Raw genomic sequence first — 18,614 nt, 5'->3', positions numbered from 1 at the left:
TCGTGAACGATGTCCATGTCTCCTGAAGACTTCTCGACGACCGACATCGATAGTCAACTAGTTTTTAGTATTCAGATACAAGCCGCCTAACTTTCATGGTTATACACGGTGTTATAATAATAATAATAATAATAATAATAATAATAATAATAATAATAATAATAATAATAATAATAATAATAATAATAATAATAATAATAAATTGTAGTAGTAGTAGTAGTAGTAGTACTATCATTGATAATGTCTATGAAGGATACTTGAAGAGAGTACTTGAAACTACACACTGGATTTAGTTTGGTTTGGCTCGTTTCAGCTCGACTCGAAACTCGACATAAATTCGAGTCGAGAAAATTTTTCGAGCCGAGTTCAAAGATGTCTGTTTCGAGTCGAGTCAAGTTTCGAAGAAAACTCGCTCGAACTCGCTTGTGCCCACCCCTAAGTATGGTAAGTGTAATCGATATTCTCATTCCAGAAACAGAGAAAGAAGCTGAAGAATCAGGTAATTTGTCTTCTATACATGATTCTATACTACATGCAATATGTCATATATACTGAATTTCCCATCTTGAAAGATTAGGCAAAAGATAAGATCATTTAAAATATTTTCTACAAAGTGCTGGAGGGCCTTCAGGGATAACGGGAAGACACCGCCAAATCTACGTAGCATCCCGTTCTTTATACTATTTTACTAACAAGACATTTCTCACCTCTGTGGGGATAGACAAATTTACGAACTTACACACATACACACACACTGAGAAAAACTTACATGCACATAGACTTAGAGTATAGACGTTTAGAGTCCATCATACTATGTTTCACTTGGTCATATTTCCCAGTTACGTCAACTCCTGAGAATATGATTATTCTATCGACACATCATATTATCATATTTTTCCATATTTGTCTGGGGATAGGTCATATCTTCTGAGAGATCTACCAGATCTGTCATATATCTTATCTCCTAAGACTGCTATGACTAATCTATCGACTTATCATTCTATCATATCTTCTGAGAAATATGTCAGATCTATCCTATGCCATATGCCCTAAGACTGATTGATCTGTCGATAAATAATACTCAATTTTATTTGATGTCATAGTTCCCAGTTATACCGTGTTTCATGACGTTATGATTAAACTATCGATACGTTATTCATTAAAATATATTAAGGTAATTTAGGTTTTATATGGAAATAAATAAATCTACAAACATATGTACATATGCATCTAAATATACCTTATAATTAGATTCATTTCAGCCATCTAAAAGCATGTAGTTTCTATTTTCTTACTATCTTCTTGTCAAGCAAGTTCAACTTTTTCACCTCAATTATTGGTGGCGCGAGAAAAATATCCTATTGCCTTGGGGCCTTATTTTTTTCTTCACGACCCACAGGAAACCGATTTCGTTAGTATTTATTTTTTAAAATTAAAATGAATTCAAAACCAGATAATTAAGACAACAAATGGTCACATGAGATACGGTTTCAGGGTCAAGGCTAACCAGAAAGCTTTCAACTCGTAGCGTCCATCTTGCATTTTAAACTTTCGTATTACATGAATTATATAATAAGCTTAGGTGAAAACAAAAGAAACAAGACCTAGATATGTGTAACAATTTTAGTTTATCAGACATTATACAAGCAAGGTCACAAATAACGAGGAATGAAGAACCGGACTAATTTATTGCAATTAAGTATAACAATTCAAGTCTTTTGTAACGAGACTCAGCATTTAATGTTAACCAAGTAGAATAAATTTTTTAAGCAAAACTCGTAAAAGAAAAGTCTATGGACAAAGCTAATAATAATAATAATAATAATAATAATAATAATAATAATAATAATAATAATAATAATAATAATAATAATAATAATAATAATAATAATAACTTTCACTTAAAAAGTAAGCGGACTTTCATCACTTTACTCTGCACTCATCAATGTTATCTTTCTTTTTCTTTTTGTTTCTTTTTTTACTTGTTGCTACTAACAGTACCCGAACTTTAGTTTCACACTAAAAGAACTTTAAAATCCTTACAGATATTTTCATACTTATTTATTCTCAGAACTAAATCGATTTTTTTTATCGTGTTTTCATAAAACAAAGGCCAAAAATTACTAGAAAACGAAATATTTCAGTTTCATGACGAGTAGGGTAAAGGAGACGATGACGATGAGAATAAACAAAATGATAGAAAAAAAAACTGGCAAACTCTGAGAAAACCCGCGCATACGATATTTGATCACTACAAAAGCTCATTTGGAAGGAACTGGGACCGAAGCAGAGACCTCACGCACCAGAAGTGAACACTCGACTACTAAGCCACTGCGGGCCCTCAAAATAACGATAATCAACAGAAGATAACTAACTATTATTAGTAACTCATTTTCGTAAACTTTCCGTTAGCAAATATGTATATAATGTCGTTCAAGGTAGTGTACTAACTATTTTGTTGTCAGTGACAAAACCATTGTCATCTATAGTAAAGAACCTCCACTGATGAAAATTGGTGTTGATTTGTTTGACTAATTAACGTTTCTTTTTTTTTGAACTGTTTTAGTCACATGTGAGCAATAATTTAATAATAAAATAGTAGCAAGGGTTTACTGTGTGTGTATTCAATGAATAATTGTTAATTGTAGGAAAATTTAGATTGATTACTGACATTTATTCTAAACTATGTGCACTCCAAATATTAGCATAAGAATCAGTTTGATCTCAGATATGTGGTGTAATACCACAAGAAATATATATGAAGGAGATTCTCTGTGATATAATTATTAAATAAGCATTAAAATGAAAAGAGCAAATATTATACAAACGTTGGTCTGATGAAGCCAAAGTGTTAGTTTGCTTAACTGCCACACGTATGTAGTTTTTTAATGTGAATATATTGTTTTGCTTAGCAAATACTTTGTGTTTAATTATATGCAAAGCAAAGCTTCTACTTATAAAAAACATTGGTAAAACTAATGAAATCAATCCAACATTTATAGCGGCAAATACTTTGAGATACAAAGAATTCAAAGAAACATTGTGTACATTTGAGGAATTGTATTGAGATTAATGGTGTACATATAGAGTGATTTGCATTAAGGTAGTAGGTGATTCATATTACCTCCAGCCACACTGTACACTAAAGTCTCAGGAAGGAAGGGGGAGGAGGATAATGACTTTCCTACAGAAAGTCATGTAGCAGGAATATTTTCATATAAATTACATACAGCAGTTATAGAAAACATGTTTGAATTAACTGGGGATAAAGTAATTTCCCTTTCAAAATTAATCACGGATGAAACATTTTGTAAATGCGTAATGTAAACATCATTTCAAGGTAATATCAAGGATTTTTCAGGTCACTCACACCTATTATAAGATTATATGCATGTTCATTTATTGGTGTCTACATGTTTTTGAAATAGATAGCTAAGTATATTAATATGCATATTTACGCATGACAAAAATAAGGAATACACATTTCCCTCACGCAATATCAACATACTCTTACAACTCATGTAAATAAATAGCTTAAAGGTACGAAATCCTGTTTATTGCTTTGGGCCTCCTGTTTTTTTATTCTATTCTCTTCTTGTTTATGCGTTTCAAATAACATATAAACTCTGCTTATTGACGTCATAAAAGTTCATGACCTCCAATGGACAACTAAAACAAAACAAAAAAACGTAATTTGTTAATATTGCGTAACAAATGCATTCGAGACTTAGAAAGCAATCTAGAAAATTATATAAGCCATGTTGTTAAAAAAAATATCACGAAACTGCTTTGTTATGTCACAAATCAACATTCTAACTTGCGTCATAAGTACCATGAAAAACTAAAAAAATACCAATGTAAATACATATGAGAATGACAATAAATATATGATTTTTTTGTAAATGTAATATTCATCTATGATTTTCTTTGTAATTTTAAATATTTCATTTAAAAACATTTCGGTGGTAAAATAATTTAATCTCCATTTTTATCAATTTCTACGCTTAAAGAACATGAAGGGAGACTGGCTTTGTTCAGAACATTACCACTTTCTCATTATTCAAATGAGTGATTGGAAATTTCGCCCCACCTGATTTTTCTCACCCTCGCAAAATTCTTCTTTTCGATTTTGGCACCTTTAAAAAATTAATTTGTACAGTACTTATTAATGAAACTATTTCGTTAAACTATTATCAAATTTCATTACTGGAAATCTGAGGTGATTTGTATAAAAATTGAAGCCCTTCTGCGATATCCAAATTAAAGTTCCTATCTATACTGTTCTCATTCCAGATTATTTTATTGTTGAGTTACGCAAATTTCGTAACACCACCAACACATGGTAGTCAAAATATATTATATAATATGCCATGGATGAGAATTCTCTGAGAATTTTTTTCTTATGTAAATGACCACTTGTAATGAGCTTTATGCATAAACAATTGCTGCAGTATTTTTAAACGACTGTAGACGTTATGAACACTGTTTGAGTCTTCCCGGCAAGGTTGGGTAAATAAGAATGTATATATATATATATATATATATATATATATATATATATATATATATATATATATTTAAATTACAATTCATTAAATTTTTGTGATACTTTGCTCCTATATGATATTCAAACTACATATCTTCATTCTTTGTGTAGTCTACTGGACTCAACACGTGACTTTGTTGTACGTGGTTCCAGGTTCGATTCCCATTGTAGCTCAAAATATGTGGTGTTGGATTACCATTCTGATTTTTGAAGTTTAGCACCCGTTTGAGGCTATATTACATGTAGTCCTAGAGTTTAAGATAAAATTCGAATCACTATAACCCGTTCAAATTTCTATGTACTTCCACCAAGAATCGAACCTGTGATCACGAGCATCAAAGGTGCACGCTCTAACCACTAGATGAGTGGAAAGGGTAACTATCATTTTGTGATAAATGGAAGGCTACTTCAACTAAGCTGACTAAACTAACATGCGACTTCGTTCTGTTATTTACCATTTTCAATGTCTTCATGGGGATGATTTGATGATAGCACTGTGTGTGAACTGTACTTAAGTATGAAGAAAGTTTTATCTCGATTTTCAGAAAAAGACGCGTAATTAAAAGATAATCGCGAACTCTGTTCTTCAACTTCTCAATTGAAGTTTCTGTTAGTAAGTATGATTTTATGTCAGTGCATTGTTTGAACTGGATTGACATGAGTTCAATTTTCCTTTTCCACAGGAAAGCTATATGCGATGGAATTTACTATTGAAAAATGAGGTCTGAACCACTACTCGAGTTTGCATCCAATGTAAGTTCTTCAGCTGGAAATCAAACTCGACACCACGCACGCACTATTTCGCTCAACTACGAGGACGCACGAGAATAAATTCTAGTATTTAGCAATATCATATGGTACATATAATTTTTACAATAGAGATTGTAATCTTAGTTATGCATATGATGAGAAAAAATTATATCAATTAACAACGCACAATCAAAAAGCGTATTAATTGGATTACACGAATGACACGAGATCATGTGAAAACACAGATTTATCTACAACCGAACTTAGACCATTCTTGCTACTCTGATCTAAAATGCCTTTCATCAGTATAAAATTCATGATTGCAGGAATATTCCCTACACATTAAGATCTGACAACTTTAGGAGATGTATTTTAGGCTTTACATACATATAAACAATGTTTTGCTCGTTTGGACTTCGTACATATTTTAAAGCTAGGTACAATAGTAATGAAATGCTTTTGAATTTCCATCCATGGCTATAAATACAGATTTCACATGTGCTTTTTCACACGAGTAATGTACTTTTTCTTTATCCTTTTGAGTGATTTTGCCTGGGAATTTGAGAGCATTTCTGTGAAACACAAATTAGAAATTCCAGTATCTGCACTATCCTAAATCAGATAATTTTTATGTTTACTTGTGCAAATTTTGTAACAACATACATGCATAGTACTCAAAATATATAATATTCCTTTAATGTGTAGAGTGACGTTCTGTGAGAAATGTTTTCTTTGGCTTATTTCGGTGTTCATTTATAAACACTACTATCAACTCTACCACGCCTATTATAAATAAGGAGCTCTATACAAGGATATTTATTTTAATATTTTTATTTGCTTTTGCTTAATAGTTCTTAGTTTTGTATGTACGATAAGTGCTCTAATTCTAAGAGGGGTTAGGATCAACCTGAAAAGGTGCACAATATACAAAAAATGATATAAAATAAGTTAACTTTTAGACAGAAGGCGCGCACGGGGTACACATTTCCTCTAACAGAAAAAAAAGTGTTTTCAACAAGTTAACTTACTTAAATTAAACAATGTACAGAATTAAAGCACAGAATCGTATGATTAACAAATATGTTTTGAAATATGTGCCTTAGTATCGTATGATTAACAAATATGTTTTAGTTGCCTTAGTATTAACATGCCTTAATTGCCGAAAAAAAATCCCATGATTGTCCTCTCAAGAATTATAATTTGCCGAACAAAATATAATTTGTTGAGCTTAGTTAATGCATTTTCTTACATTTTCTTGTTGCAGCTAGTTTCATCAAAGTTTGCAAAAGACATGACCCTAATATTAACGAGTGTGTAAAGAATTCTGTCAACGCTCTACGACCATACTTAATTAAAGGTAAGTTTACCTTTCGTACACTTTATAATTTAAGGAGAAGCTACATATCTTCTGCATACACTTAAGCGTATTTAATAATTTATCTACTCATTTGAAAGTTATCAATAATTTCTTTCTTCAAACTTTTATGTGTAAATTGTTGAAAAGCTTTGATAAAATGCTTCAATATGTTTCTTTAAAGTATTGTATATCCTCTGCAAACAATCATCAGGTTATGTTTCGACAAAATTTGAACATTATTTATGACTTCATTTCAGTTTTTGTAGCCAGTGAATATTTAGCTTCACTGCTACTTAATATTTGAAAATCGTCTCTCATCGGTGAATGTAAACTGAACTATAACGTAACTTTAGGTTTAGATCCCTTTTCCATTTTTGCAAGTAACAGGGAAAGTTAGATGGGTTTAATAAAGAGTGAGAACCATTTTGTAAACTAATATTTATAATTTTGTAATAGATTTTAGAACACTAAAAGTAATTACAGTGAAACCTGTCTTCAGCGGAATCGAGCGGGACTCGCAAAAAATTCTGTTAAAGACAGGTTTCCGCTTAATGGAGATAGACCTTTCCGTTAAAAATATATATATATATGCTTATAACGGACATAATGAGAAAATATATTGATATACGCAACTTGTTCAATTACAGTACTTTTTTCTTCTACGGATTAATACCCCCCCAAAAAACTTAAAATAAACACAGAATATGCTGTGCACACTTTCCTTTATTTTTCCCAATAGTCAAGCAGGATTTTTTGCATACATTGCTACTACTTGGCTACGGTATACTTCAGGACACAGAAAAGCTTTCTCTGGAATTTTGAAAGTTCTCGGAACTCTTTCCTCCTTGTTTTCACGACACGTGATGAAGATATATAACTTCTGCTTTACCTCAATTCCTTTTTTCCAGAACTTGGTTTTGTCAGTTTTCTTCACATTTTTGTTGGTTGTCGCTAGTTGCTACACAAGCGGAACAGAAGTAAATTTCTACGCCTACAAAGAAGACTGACAGCTGACATGCTACGTAGGACTAGCGAAAAATTGTGGGAGCTGAATATGAGTAGTGATTGACGAAGGTCAACACTGCCCATAAAGATTTAACTAAAGAACGAAGTATTTATCGCAGACAGTATATGTTTACCCTCTCACAGGATGTTTAAAAATTTTCTAAAATTTTCTCAGAATTTTCCGTTAAAGGTTTATTTTGCTTTCCGTTGTCCGCATAACACAGTTTCCGCTTAATGAAGGGACTTTTACATGTCTTTTACTCCAAAATCCATGGGACCATGAAATATTTCCCTTTAAGACAGTTTTCCGTTTAATAAAGGGTCCGTTGAAGGCAGGTTTTACTGTATAAGAAAAATGTATTAGCTTCGATTTTGAGAAGAATATATTAAATATAAGGGTATGTACAGAGATCTGCGCAGACATAAAAAGTGGAATTCGCATTTGTACCGCGTCCGCAGAGTTAAGTTGTGAATTAATACATTTTCTGATCCATGCAATACATTTTTAAAACTGGAAAGAATCTCCCCCCTGGATCCACCCCTGTTGGAACATATTAAAGCATATAAAACGTAGATCAAATTCACTAGATATATTTTGACATTTGAGCACTAATCCTATTTACCATGATAAATTGCTCAAATTTCTAGACTGACGTTTTCTTCATGTACAAAAGTGATGACTTAGTAGTCTGCTCAATCTATTAAGAGATATTCACCCCTGTCCCTAAATACACTTTAAAACGTTCATTTCTTGTTACAAACGTAACATTAAAGAATAAGTATTTTACCTGATATCCAGTGTAATAATAACACTATATGTTATAAAATATTGTTTTGACAGAAGTCTCCTAAATGCTTAACAATCATGATTTAATATTTTCAGGTATCCCAGAACTGGAGCTCCCATCTTATGAGCCGTTAGTTGTTCCCCAAGTGAGGTTACGACAAGGGACAAGAGCAGTGAAGATGGATGCTGTATTCACTAATGTCACTGCTTACGGAGGGAGCAAGTTTATTCTGAAAGATTTGGAGTAAGATATTATAAATTAGAAAAGTGGCGTACACAAAATTTCATCATGTCCGTGGTCCAAGCACCCAAGCTCATATTGTATCAGGACACACATGGTTGTTCTATACTTATCTTAATATAATAAACATTAGTTTTTCCTCATCTTGCTAAAGTGGGAATTTAAGACCCGAACCCGCACCTTTGTGTACACCACTGATAAGAATAGCTATAATATCGAATATATATATAGATTTTGAATTGAGAATAATTCAACTAAATTTTTACAGCTAATATAAATGCAAAAGGACAGAAATACAGGTTATTGTGTGTCATTTTTAATTACCATGACAGTTGTTCATATCTTAAAAATATTCTTCAAAAAAACTTCCATCATCTCCTATGCACATTCGGAACCTCTCTCAGAGGTCGCGGACAATAAGTTGTAACACTTCACTATCAATATTGCCAATTCCCTCTGTTATGGCAAGCTTTAGGTTGTCTAATGTACTAACTTTATTCACGTGCATGGGCGCCCGAAGAAATATTTCTAGGGGGGCTCAAATCCCTGGTTGCTACATTACGTTTGGTATTTTTATTTGTATTAAGAAAATCTTAAGAAATTTAATACATAATTTAATTCCTCCTAATACATGTTTATATGTACTTTGAATTTTAGGAAGACTCACAGGAAATAGCGATAGATCCATAGGTCAGATCAACGAGAAGGTCAGCATTCTATTTACAGCGAATACTGTCAATCTGAAGTGCTGCATCTACCTGAGGATAGCATAGTGCTGCTGCAACGTATACGTTCATGGCGTTCCACATGAAAATGAAGTAAAAGACTTCGTTTTCAATACAGCATCACTATACTTGACGAATACCTCCACAACAAACTCTTGGTATTACTCATTCCACGGCTGTATGCTCACTGAATAAGCTGACAAGTAATCAGTGGCGAAGGATCGTAAGAGGCTCTGAGGCCCGGCCTACCCATTTAAGTTCAGAAATTATAATTTATAATTAATTTACTTTCCTTACACAAAATGTATGATAGTTTTGTAAGTTGAACAAAAACAATATTTTTCGATAAAGAAATCATGGTTAGCACCACTGCTTGGAGGCTCACCGAGCAGTGCCTCAGGCGGCAGTAGAACTGCTGCCAAGCTACTCAGAAAATCCCGCGAGAGAACGTGTTGGTAATAACCTGCGAAAGAGACCGGCCTCAGCGCTTATTGACTTTCGTTTCTACATAAAGCGTTTCTCTCGAAACCTTCGATTTCGATTCGATATGTTAAACAGAAAGAGCAAGACAACGTGGGGCCCCATTCCGTAACAACTTTGCCTAATTTTGCGGACTCAAACGCAACGCAAAAGCTGGAACAAGCAATTCTAAAGGTGCTACACCTATTATCGGAAACTAATGCCCCTTTATTCCGTTACGTTGACGCAAGCCTGTACGAAATTAGACTTGTTGAGTTCATTAGAATTGAGTAGAGAGTGTGCGTTTTTGAGATACTGCGAGTGACTTTTTTTCTTATATTTGCAAAAATAAATGAGAGAAAATTCCAGTAAGTGGAGATTATGAACATAATATAATTCCTATTAAAGAATCCTTTATGTCAGTGGTCTTTAGAAAATTAATATGTTATTAAGGAACGAAGACCAACACCTGTGTTGAAAATAGAACAAACAGAAGTGTTGACATAAAGAGCAGCGTATGAAAAAAATATTTAAGTCTAATTCTGTTTTAAAGGAGAATTAAGTGAAATACAAAATGACTCGATTGAACGCTTGTTGTGTTTTGAACAATATAATTAAAGATGAAATTTTACAGAGTTTGTTTCAGTACAAGTAGACGAAACAGCATATATTTCTTGTGAGGCACAGATAATGCGATAGCCCATCGTTCCCACCCGATCACGCCCAATTGAAACAATTAATTGCATTACGGTGAATTAGATCAGCTCGGATTGAATAAGTGCTGTCGATGGTCTACAATTACGTGAAATTCATGTGAATTTGTCTTCTTGTGTTTCTGTAGTAAAATATTTATGTCCAGTGGCGTATTTACGATTTATTTTTGGGGGAGTCTTGGCTAACTTGGTACCTGGAGATGTGAAAATTTTGCAAGATATTTCATTTACTTTAATATATTAAATACAATTTCGGGGGTTCTTAAGCCCAGAATCCCCCCTTAAATACGCCACTGTTTATGTTTAACGATAATTTGCTTATTATTATTATTATTATTATTATTATTATTATTATTATTATTATTATTATTATTATTATTATTATTATTATTATTATTATTATTTTATTACATTGGGCCTACCCTCTTAAAAGTATCACCCTTCGCCACTGCAAGTAACTCCTTTGACTGCGACTGTGCATAGAAGTAAATGAGGGACTTATGCAGTATTGTTATGGGAGATCAAAATGGTATTCAATATCCTGCATTTCTGTGCTAATATAGTTTTGTAGCTGTAAAAATTTAGTGAGTTATTCTCATTTCAAAACGTCCAAGTCCGGGTCAGACAAAATCAATGTTTACATCTTTCGGATGACTATGCTATGCATGCGTACAGATCCTATAGTCTGACAGTATTCAAAGAATGTCGAGTAGCTTTAAATTGTATTTTATTGTTATAATATTCAAGATAATTAATTTTATGATCCGTCTTACGGCCAATAGTATTAAAAGGAGGGTTTGATTTTCTTACATGGACAGAGTACCCCGTAAACCGTGAAGCCACGGTTTCCTTCCTTAGGTGCTCAGAGATCTCTTGATTCTCACCTGTTACTAGTTTTGTTGGCATCTTCAGTCAAAAAGACAATTATTTTCTAGAACAGTGCTAACAGTATTAAGACTATAAAAGTGGAACTTCTGTGTAGCGCGCGATTCAAACTCCATGAGCTCTCACTGGTATAATCGCGGCTCTCCTGTCCTTAGATTTAATGTATTAATCATAAAGCCAGGAAGGAGCTCAAGAAGCGGTAGATCACAAAGACAGGTGAGGAAAGAGAAGAGAAGATTTTATCTTCTATTATTATTATTATTATTATTATTGTTATTATTATTATTATTATTATTATTATTATTATTATTATTATTACTATTATTATTATTATTATTATTATTATTATTATTATTATTATTATTATTATTATTATTATTATTATTATTATTATTATTATTATTAGGGTGAGTTCGCCAATAGTCGACCGCTGAAAAAAAATCTTACTTCTTAGCACTTATAAAGCGTGATGATTTCATAGTATTTGACAAAAGTGAATTATTTGCTTTATTTGGGTTCTTTTGTACCATGTCGTGTGTTAACTGCTCACTTTTAAAGTTTTGCAGTGATATAAAAATACATTTTACGAAAACTCATCAAAAATCCCACTTGTCGACCATCATCGCTCAGTAGTCGACCGCATTCAAGCTATTAGTCGACCGCGCGCAATTTCTATCGTTTCTATCACGTAGAAGTAATTGATTGCCTTAGGTGATATTTGGAAATTGTATTATTCGCGAGATTTGAACTTTACAAAACGATTATATAGATTTTATTTAATTTTCATTAAGGTTTTCTCCTTAGTGATTATAAATGAAAGAATCACGCTATTAGGATTTGATACATAGCTACTTTATTTGGAATAATGTATTTGATTATTAAATAGATATTCCACGTGAAACAAGACTTCTCTCCTGCGTTACATTCACACGTTATCTTATCACTTATATTACGGTTTTACAAATCCTAAACAAAGTACGAGTCTCTAATAATTTAGAAAATCCTAAGTGTTCACTTTTCTCCTGTGTGAAATATGTTTCTCTCCTGTGTTACTTGAGCACATCAAGTTATCTTCTCATATATGATAAGATTTCTCTCCTTTGTTACTTCAGCACGTCGAGTTATCGTCTCATGTATGATAAGGTTTCTCTCCTGTGTTAAATTTCTCTTTTGATTTACTTGAGCACATTGAGTTATCTTTTCATGTAATAACAGTAAGTTCCTGATTGTTTATTCAAATCATTTATATGGTACAATCTGCACACAGGAACAGCTCATCTGCAAGTTCTTCCCATGCATAGCCAGATAAATTGGTACACCGAAGATGGAACCATTTATCACATTGATCGCAACCCACTGGTTTATTCTCACTTTCCAAAGCAAAATCGTTTATGATCACTCCACATCCTGCGCACATGGTTCCATTGCCGTAATCAATTACATCTTCTTCATTGTGATGTTCTTCTACAACAGCAGTGGTCGTCTTCTTCGATCGTTTCTTTGGATTTATCCAGTTTGTTGCTCTTTTTTGCTGTTCTTTCATCCCTTTTGCGTTTCTTTTCCTCCTCTAGTTTCTTCCGTTCTTCTTGTTTTGAAGTCAGTGCGCGGTGATATTCTTCTGAGCTAATTGCAAACGGTATCTTTTCTACCTTCTTCTTAGGCTTTTTGACTGGACTCTTAGGCCTGGACTCTTAGATGCTTTTTAAAAGTTGGCGTTAGATATATTGGTCTGATAGTTTTAGGTGTTGTTGCGATATTCTTCTGACTTGATTCACTTGGTCCAGTAACAGCATCGCTTTCAATGTCCATTGTTTCTTGCTGTGCTTCTGGTATAGAAACCAGAGCTTCAGTGGGAGGGGTCTTTGAGAGAATAAATATCTTGCCGAATATCCTTCATAGGTTCAATTTCATTCAGTGTAGTTTATGTGTTTCCTTTCTTCTCATTTGATGGCACAAATTCTGGAATAGATGCTTCCTTTCTCAGAATAATTAAAAGCCACTCTGATTCTGTTGTTGGAGCAGACATAACTGATTCTTTGTTTGGCACAATACTGATTTCCTCTTTCTCTTGAACTGCAATGGTGTCGAATTCCTCAGGTTTCGTTGGTAGAATAGGTGTTATATTCACTCTGCTTTCAGTTGTTGCACTTGAAACTTCAACAGCCAATGACTGGAGAAGATCATCTAGTAAATCCTTTCCAACAGTGAGAGTAGCTTGAGACAAGTGTTCATTGTTGTCATCAACTACAGGGATTTCACCAACTGGAACTTCGTCATCTAATGGTAAGTTGGCACTTTTATCATCAGTTTGTAGTTCTTCGTCCATCGGCTTTTCTGCTGGAAGTTTCAAAACTTCAAGAACTGCGTTTAAGTCAATCGCAGCCTTTTGAAGTTCATCCTTGTACACAGTAATAACTTTTCTTGCAGTACGAAGATCTTCTTCCCTAACATTTGGCTGAGTGGAAGTACTCTCTATGTTTTTGCATGCACTCTTGATGCATTTTGTGTAGTCAACAGCGTCCGGATTGAAAGGATACAGTCCACATTTGCGAAATCCATTCTTTATTGTTGACGGTGTTGCTGCTGTTGCTAGGACCTCTGCAATAAGTGGTGCAAACTGAACTCTTGTAATGGAAGATAAATTATGTTCCGTTAGATAGCTGCGAACAACGAATTTCCAATTTGTTTTTAACGCCTTAAAGACGGATACATCGCATGGTTGCAAGACGTGCGTTGCATGAGGGTACAGGACATACAATATGATCTCGTTGTTGTCACCAAATTCGCGTACTTCATAAGTTAAGTGAGTTTTGTGACTGATTGTGATAGGACGATCCGAATCTGGCTGGATGATTAGTGAGACATTCTTTGAGTGGGTCGCCAACGGTTTCAATAAATGGCTATTAGATCACGATGTACCTAAGCCTGTAATACTTTTCATCGATGAAGAGGGAATATTGGACACAATATCTCTGAGTACTCGCGACTTGTATGGATAAACGATCATTGGAGCAACGGTTTCTCCCGAAGCACTAAATGTTCCTAGAAAAGTAAGGGTTTCCTTTTCCTTATCTTGAACCTTCCAGCCTTTTGGTCCCAAAATTTTTCCAGATGATGAGCACAACTGAAAAGAAGATTCATCCGCGTTAAAAATTCTACGTGGATTTTTTATTGCCATTAATCAGATGATGATGACGTCCTAAGGACGTGAGACTTAGAGTTTAACGTGAGCTCCGAACCAATTGTATTCCCATGGAAAATTGAACCCAGGACTTTCCATGGGCATACGTTAACACTTACCTGAATTTTGTTGAATTTATTTATGCCCTTTAAGCATTTGTGGCACAGGACGGGATAGGGGAGAGAGAAGGATGAGGGAAAGTGTCGGCCAGAGCCTATTATGTAGGTAACATCATGACATGCGCCTGGTATAACTGACAAAACCCCTAAGAAACCTGTCAGAAGGGCCGGCATTGGGGTTTCAACCCGCACATCTCTCCATTCCCAATTCGTAATCCAGTAGGCTAGGAACTGCACAACGTGTCTGGTACATGCCTCCAACAAATTATTATTATTTCTCTCATTGAGGGAGACGTGGTAGACGTACAGGAAACCCTTCTTGTTCTCGTTTGTTTGCTTGTTTCTTTGTTCATTATGGTTTAACAATCGAGACTAGCATCGGTTCTTAGCATCGAGACTATGTAGAGACGTAAACCTACAGTTTATAGTAATATTCGGACCGCTTCAATTCGTTCTATGCTCTCCCGCATAGAATTGAACCCGGGACACAGAGCACCAAAGGCACGGGTGTTACCCATTAGACCAGCGAGGAGGGCTTCGTGTTTTCGTGTTAAAAATCTTGGTTTCACATTGAAATAGTAGATCGTCAGAACAAGAAACTTTCAACTAAGTTACTGAACAAATTCCAGTCAGCAAAACGCGAAACATAGTATGAAACAGTGCGGTCGACAGGTGACAATAAATATTCCAATAGTCGACCAACACGAGAAACAGGCGGTCGATTTTTAGAATATGTCACGAAATCAAAAATTTTATACATGCATGTTGAAAAATAGACCTTAATATCAAACAGGAAATAATTTGAAGCAATTTGGCGCACTCTCAAATAATCCAATAATCGACCACCCTTGGTCGACAATTGGTTTGTATGGGAAAGAAAAAATGCCAAATTCCGACCACATTTTAACATGTATTTTTTCATTTAATACTTTCCAGTTATTGACAAATTATACTGTACAGCTTCTAGAATAACTTAGTTATGTAACAAAAACATTTCCTACCTCACGTACTATCTATATCCTCAGAAAAGCGAAAAACAACAGGTGCGCAAGATTCCCATTACACGCTGTCGTAAATTGTGCACCTGAGTCGTAATTCTACAGATACGTCCAAATTTATCGGTGAAAGACGACCAGCTGGCCAAGGGAGAAGGAAACAATGATTGTCATTGGTGGTATATGATGCAAGCTTTGCCGTGAATCACTTTCCGCTCCAAAAGACCATCAGATATATTTTATATACACAATAGTAAGCAAAAATGGTCGACTATTGGATGGCGGTCGACTATTGGCGAACTCACCCTATCTTGGCAGCAAAAGCTATTTGAAGCGCATAGTAGCTTATGTGTATGTGATTCTGGACATTTGTGAGAGGTCAAATATAATTTTTTTCTTTTCTTTAAAATAAAGACATGGTTAAACGTCATTAGTTTCAAAATTACTGATAATTGGTCAGTTAAATATATGTGGTTCTTTCCTCAAGAGTTGTTTATATTCGCACGTACCGTGTTGATAACATTGCATAAACAAAGTAAAAAGATACATGAATATGAAAACATGCATATTAGAAGTGAATCACACGTAGTGCGTGCGTATGTGTGGCACTGTTAGAATATAATCTGTTATATATATAAAAGTTACTATGTTTGTGACTTAATAACTCTTGAACCACCCGACCGATCTCGATCGAATTTTCAACATTTGATTCGGGCCTGGGATGGTTCTTATCATATCACTTTGAAGATGTAACTTAGGGGGGGGAGAAAGGAGATATTTAAAAATGATCGAAAATGACCGATATTAGAGTTGAATCGATAGCTTTCGGGATATACAAATTATCGAATATGACCGATATTAGTATCGAATCCATAGTTTCTGGGTCGCTGAGACGAACAGTGACACTTCCGATGCTGTTTTAATCATTCAGCCCTTTACGTCCAAAAATGAAACGTATTCTTCTCGTGCGAAGAACGGGTATTCTGATAGTAAATAATATGTTGCAACAGAGTAATACCTATCATTTATTATTTGTAACAAACGACATACTTTTCAGTGACATAAAAATTCGTTGTGGTCAATTTTCTCGAAAACTTCACATAATAATTTGATACGATCCTGATCTGTGGACAATTTCTATAGTTAAACAAGAATTAAAATATCAAGAGTTAACTTTGGGCTATTCATCATTAACCATGTCGTGTAATATCTTGCTAGTGTGACAAGGGAAAGGGTATACTGTAATATATGTTTAATCTTAATATTTGAGTTTAGCGCTCCGTTTGTGTATCGATTGATATGTGCTCATCTTTGGACAAAATTTTTCCGTTAAACGCCATTATTATTTTTATTATTATTGTAAGGAGATTTGCTATAACATCTAATACGCCACAAACCTAAGATGACATTTATTTTTTTATTCACTTCTGTTTCAGTCTGAATTTTGACACTAACAGGTTGACATTCGAGATATTTTTCCCACAAATTCGGATTGAATGTCCGTACAAGGTGGACGCAAATATCTTACTGGTTCAAGTGCGAGGAGAAGGAGATTCAATGGGATTATACAGTAAGTTTTTAACTCCTTTACTTAACAATTGCAATTCAATATTTGTTTGTGAATGTCTAATTTACTCCTCCTGTTTCCTAATTCTCACAGGACTATATTTAAGTTAACGACGTTAATGGTATATTAACATGTTCTAATTTTTTAAAAGGATTTTTAAAAAATACTTCACAGGAGAAAAATATTTATCTGTTTTGTAACCTGAAAGTCACAGATCTTCCTAATGAATTATATCGGATTTTATGGCAAAATCTCATAATGTGCCTATTTTTCAGATTCTGACTAGGGTAATACCGATTTGTTGTTTTCCAGCAATTAACTATTCCTTTTTCTTCACTGTACAAAGAAAGTACAAAATCCCATTATTTATACGCAGTTTCTAAGATGAAACAGAGCCTTACTTTTGAGGTGACCATATCATTTTATAAAGTAATTGATCAATCGTATAGTGTAATAGTGTTGATAAAATAAAATGCCTTATTTCGGAAAGGTTTCCCGTAACTAATAATTTACATCTGTTGGGTTAGAGCGATTGAAACATCCGAATTTTACCTCTGGTGGGAAATTATCCCCTGTAATGCAACTAATAAATGAACCTATGTCTCATGTACTACATCATAAACTACGTACATGTTCAGAAATTAGGCTAGAATGTCCAATCACTCAGAAGGTAGTGTGTTATCGGTGCACCATGAAAAACACACAATTTCCTTTTCGAATTCATTCATTCTGCACTTTTAGCCATGGAAAACCTCAACAGTGCATTTGAGCCAGGAGTGGTGAATAAACGCACCATACGCCGTTACTCTGTGAAATTTCGTGTCATTGGCACATCTTAAAAAATGACAGCGCCGCAACCACTGATCAACAGTATGTTCTTACTAGCTCCACAGGAACACTATGGAGGGGAACGTTGGGAAAAGTGTTATGCAATGGACATTTCAACTTATTTTTTAAAAATACATTGTATAATACTTCACTGCTGTTTAAATACAGGAAACACTTCCTTTCGCACATGCTTTATTCTATCTAATCGAAATTTGCGATTGAATTTCGGTCTGTTACTCGTGCGCTTAAAACAATGGCCTCCGTGTTTGTACGTCATCTGTCGGTTCAGTGGAAACTGTCTGCACCACTCAGTAGGGGAAACGTCTTAAAGAAATATGTGGTGCATGTTTTTCAACGTTGCTAATAAAATGAAAAATGAAAAAGTAACAGAACTCAAGTTTTTTTGAAAATAAATCATTTATCTATTTGTTTATAATCAATTAACTGAATACACCC

The 18,614-nt window shown here is 34.1% G+C and overlaps 1 protein-coding gene across 2 annotated transcripts in view; it reads left to right on the top strand.

Annotated features, from left to right (window-relative positions):
- The window catches only part of LOC145693419 (protein takeout-like), an 87,476-nt gene that overhangs the window by 47,928 nt on the left and 20,934 nt on the right, over nt 1-18,614 (top strand). For both annotated transcript variants that reach the window (XM_081769390.1, XM_081769389.1), the window contains 3 exons: nt 6,561-6,653; nt 8,542-8,689; nt 17,200-17,333. In XM_081769390.1, the coding sequence (XP_081625516.1) occupies nt 6,561-6,653; nt 8,542-8,689; nt 17,200-17,333 (375 nt within the window). The remainder of the gene's footprint in view (nt 1-6,560; nt 6,654-8,541; nt 8,690-17,199; nt 17,334-18,614) is intronic.

Source organism: Thermobia domestica, chromosome 8 (genome assembly GCF_964235325.1).
Source record: "Thermobia domestica chromosome 8, izTheDome1.hap1.1, whole genome shotgun sequence".
Classification (NCBI taxonomy): domain Eukaryota; kingdom Metazoa; phylum Arthropoda; class Insecta; order Zygentoma; family Lepismatidae; genus Thermobia; species Thermobia domestica.
This window is presented reverse-complemented; position numbering and strand designations above follow the sequence as displayed.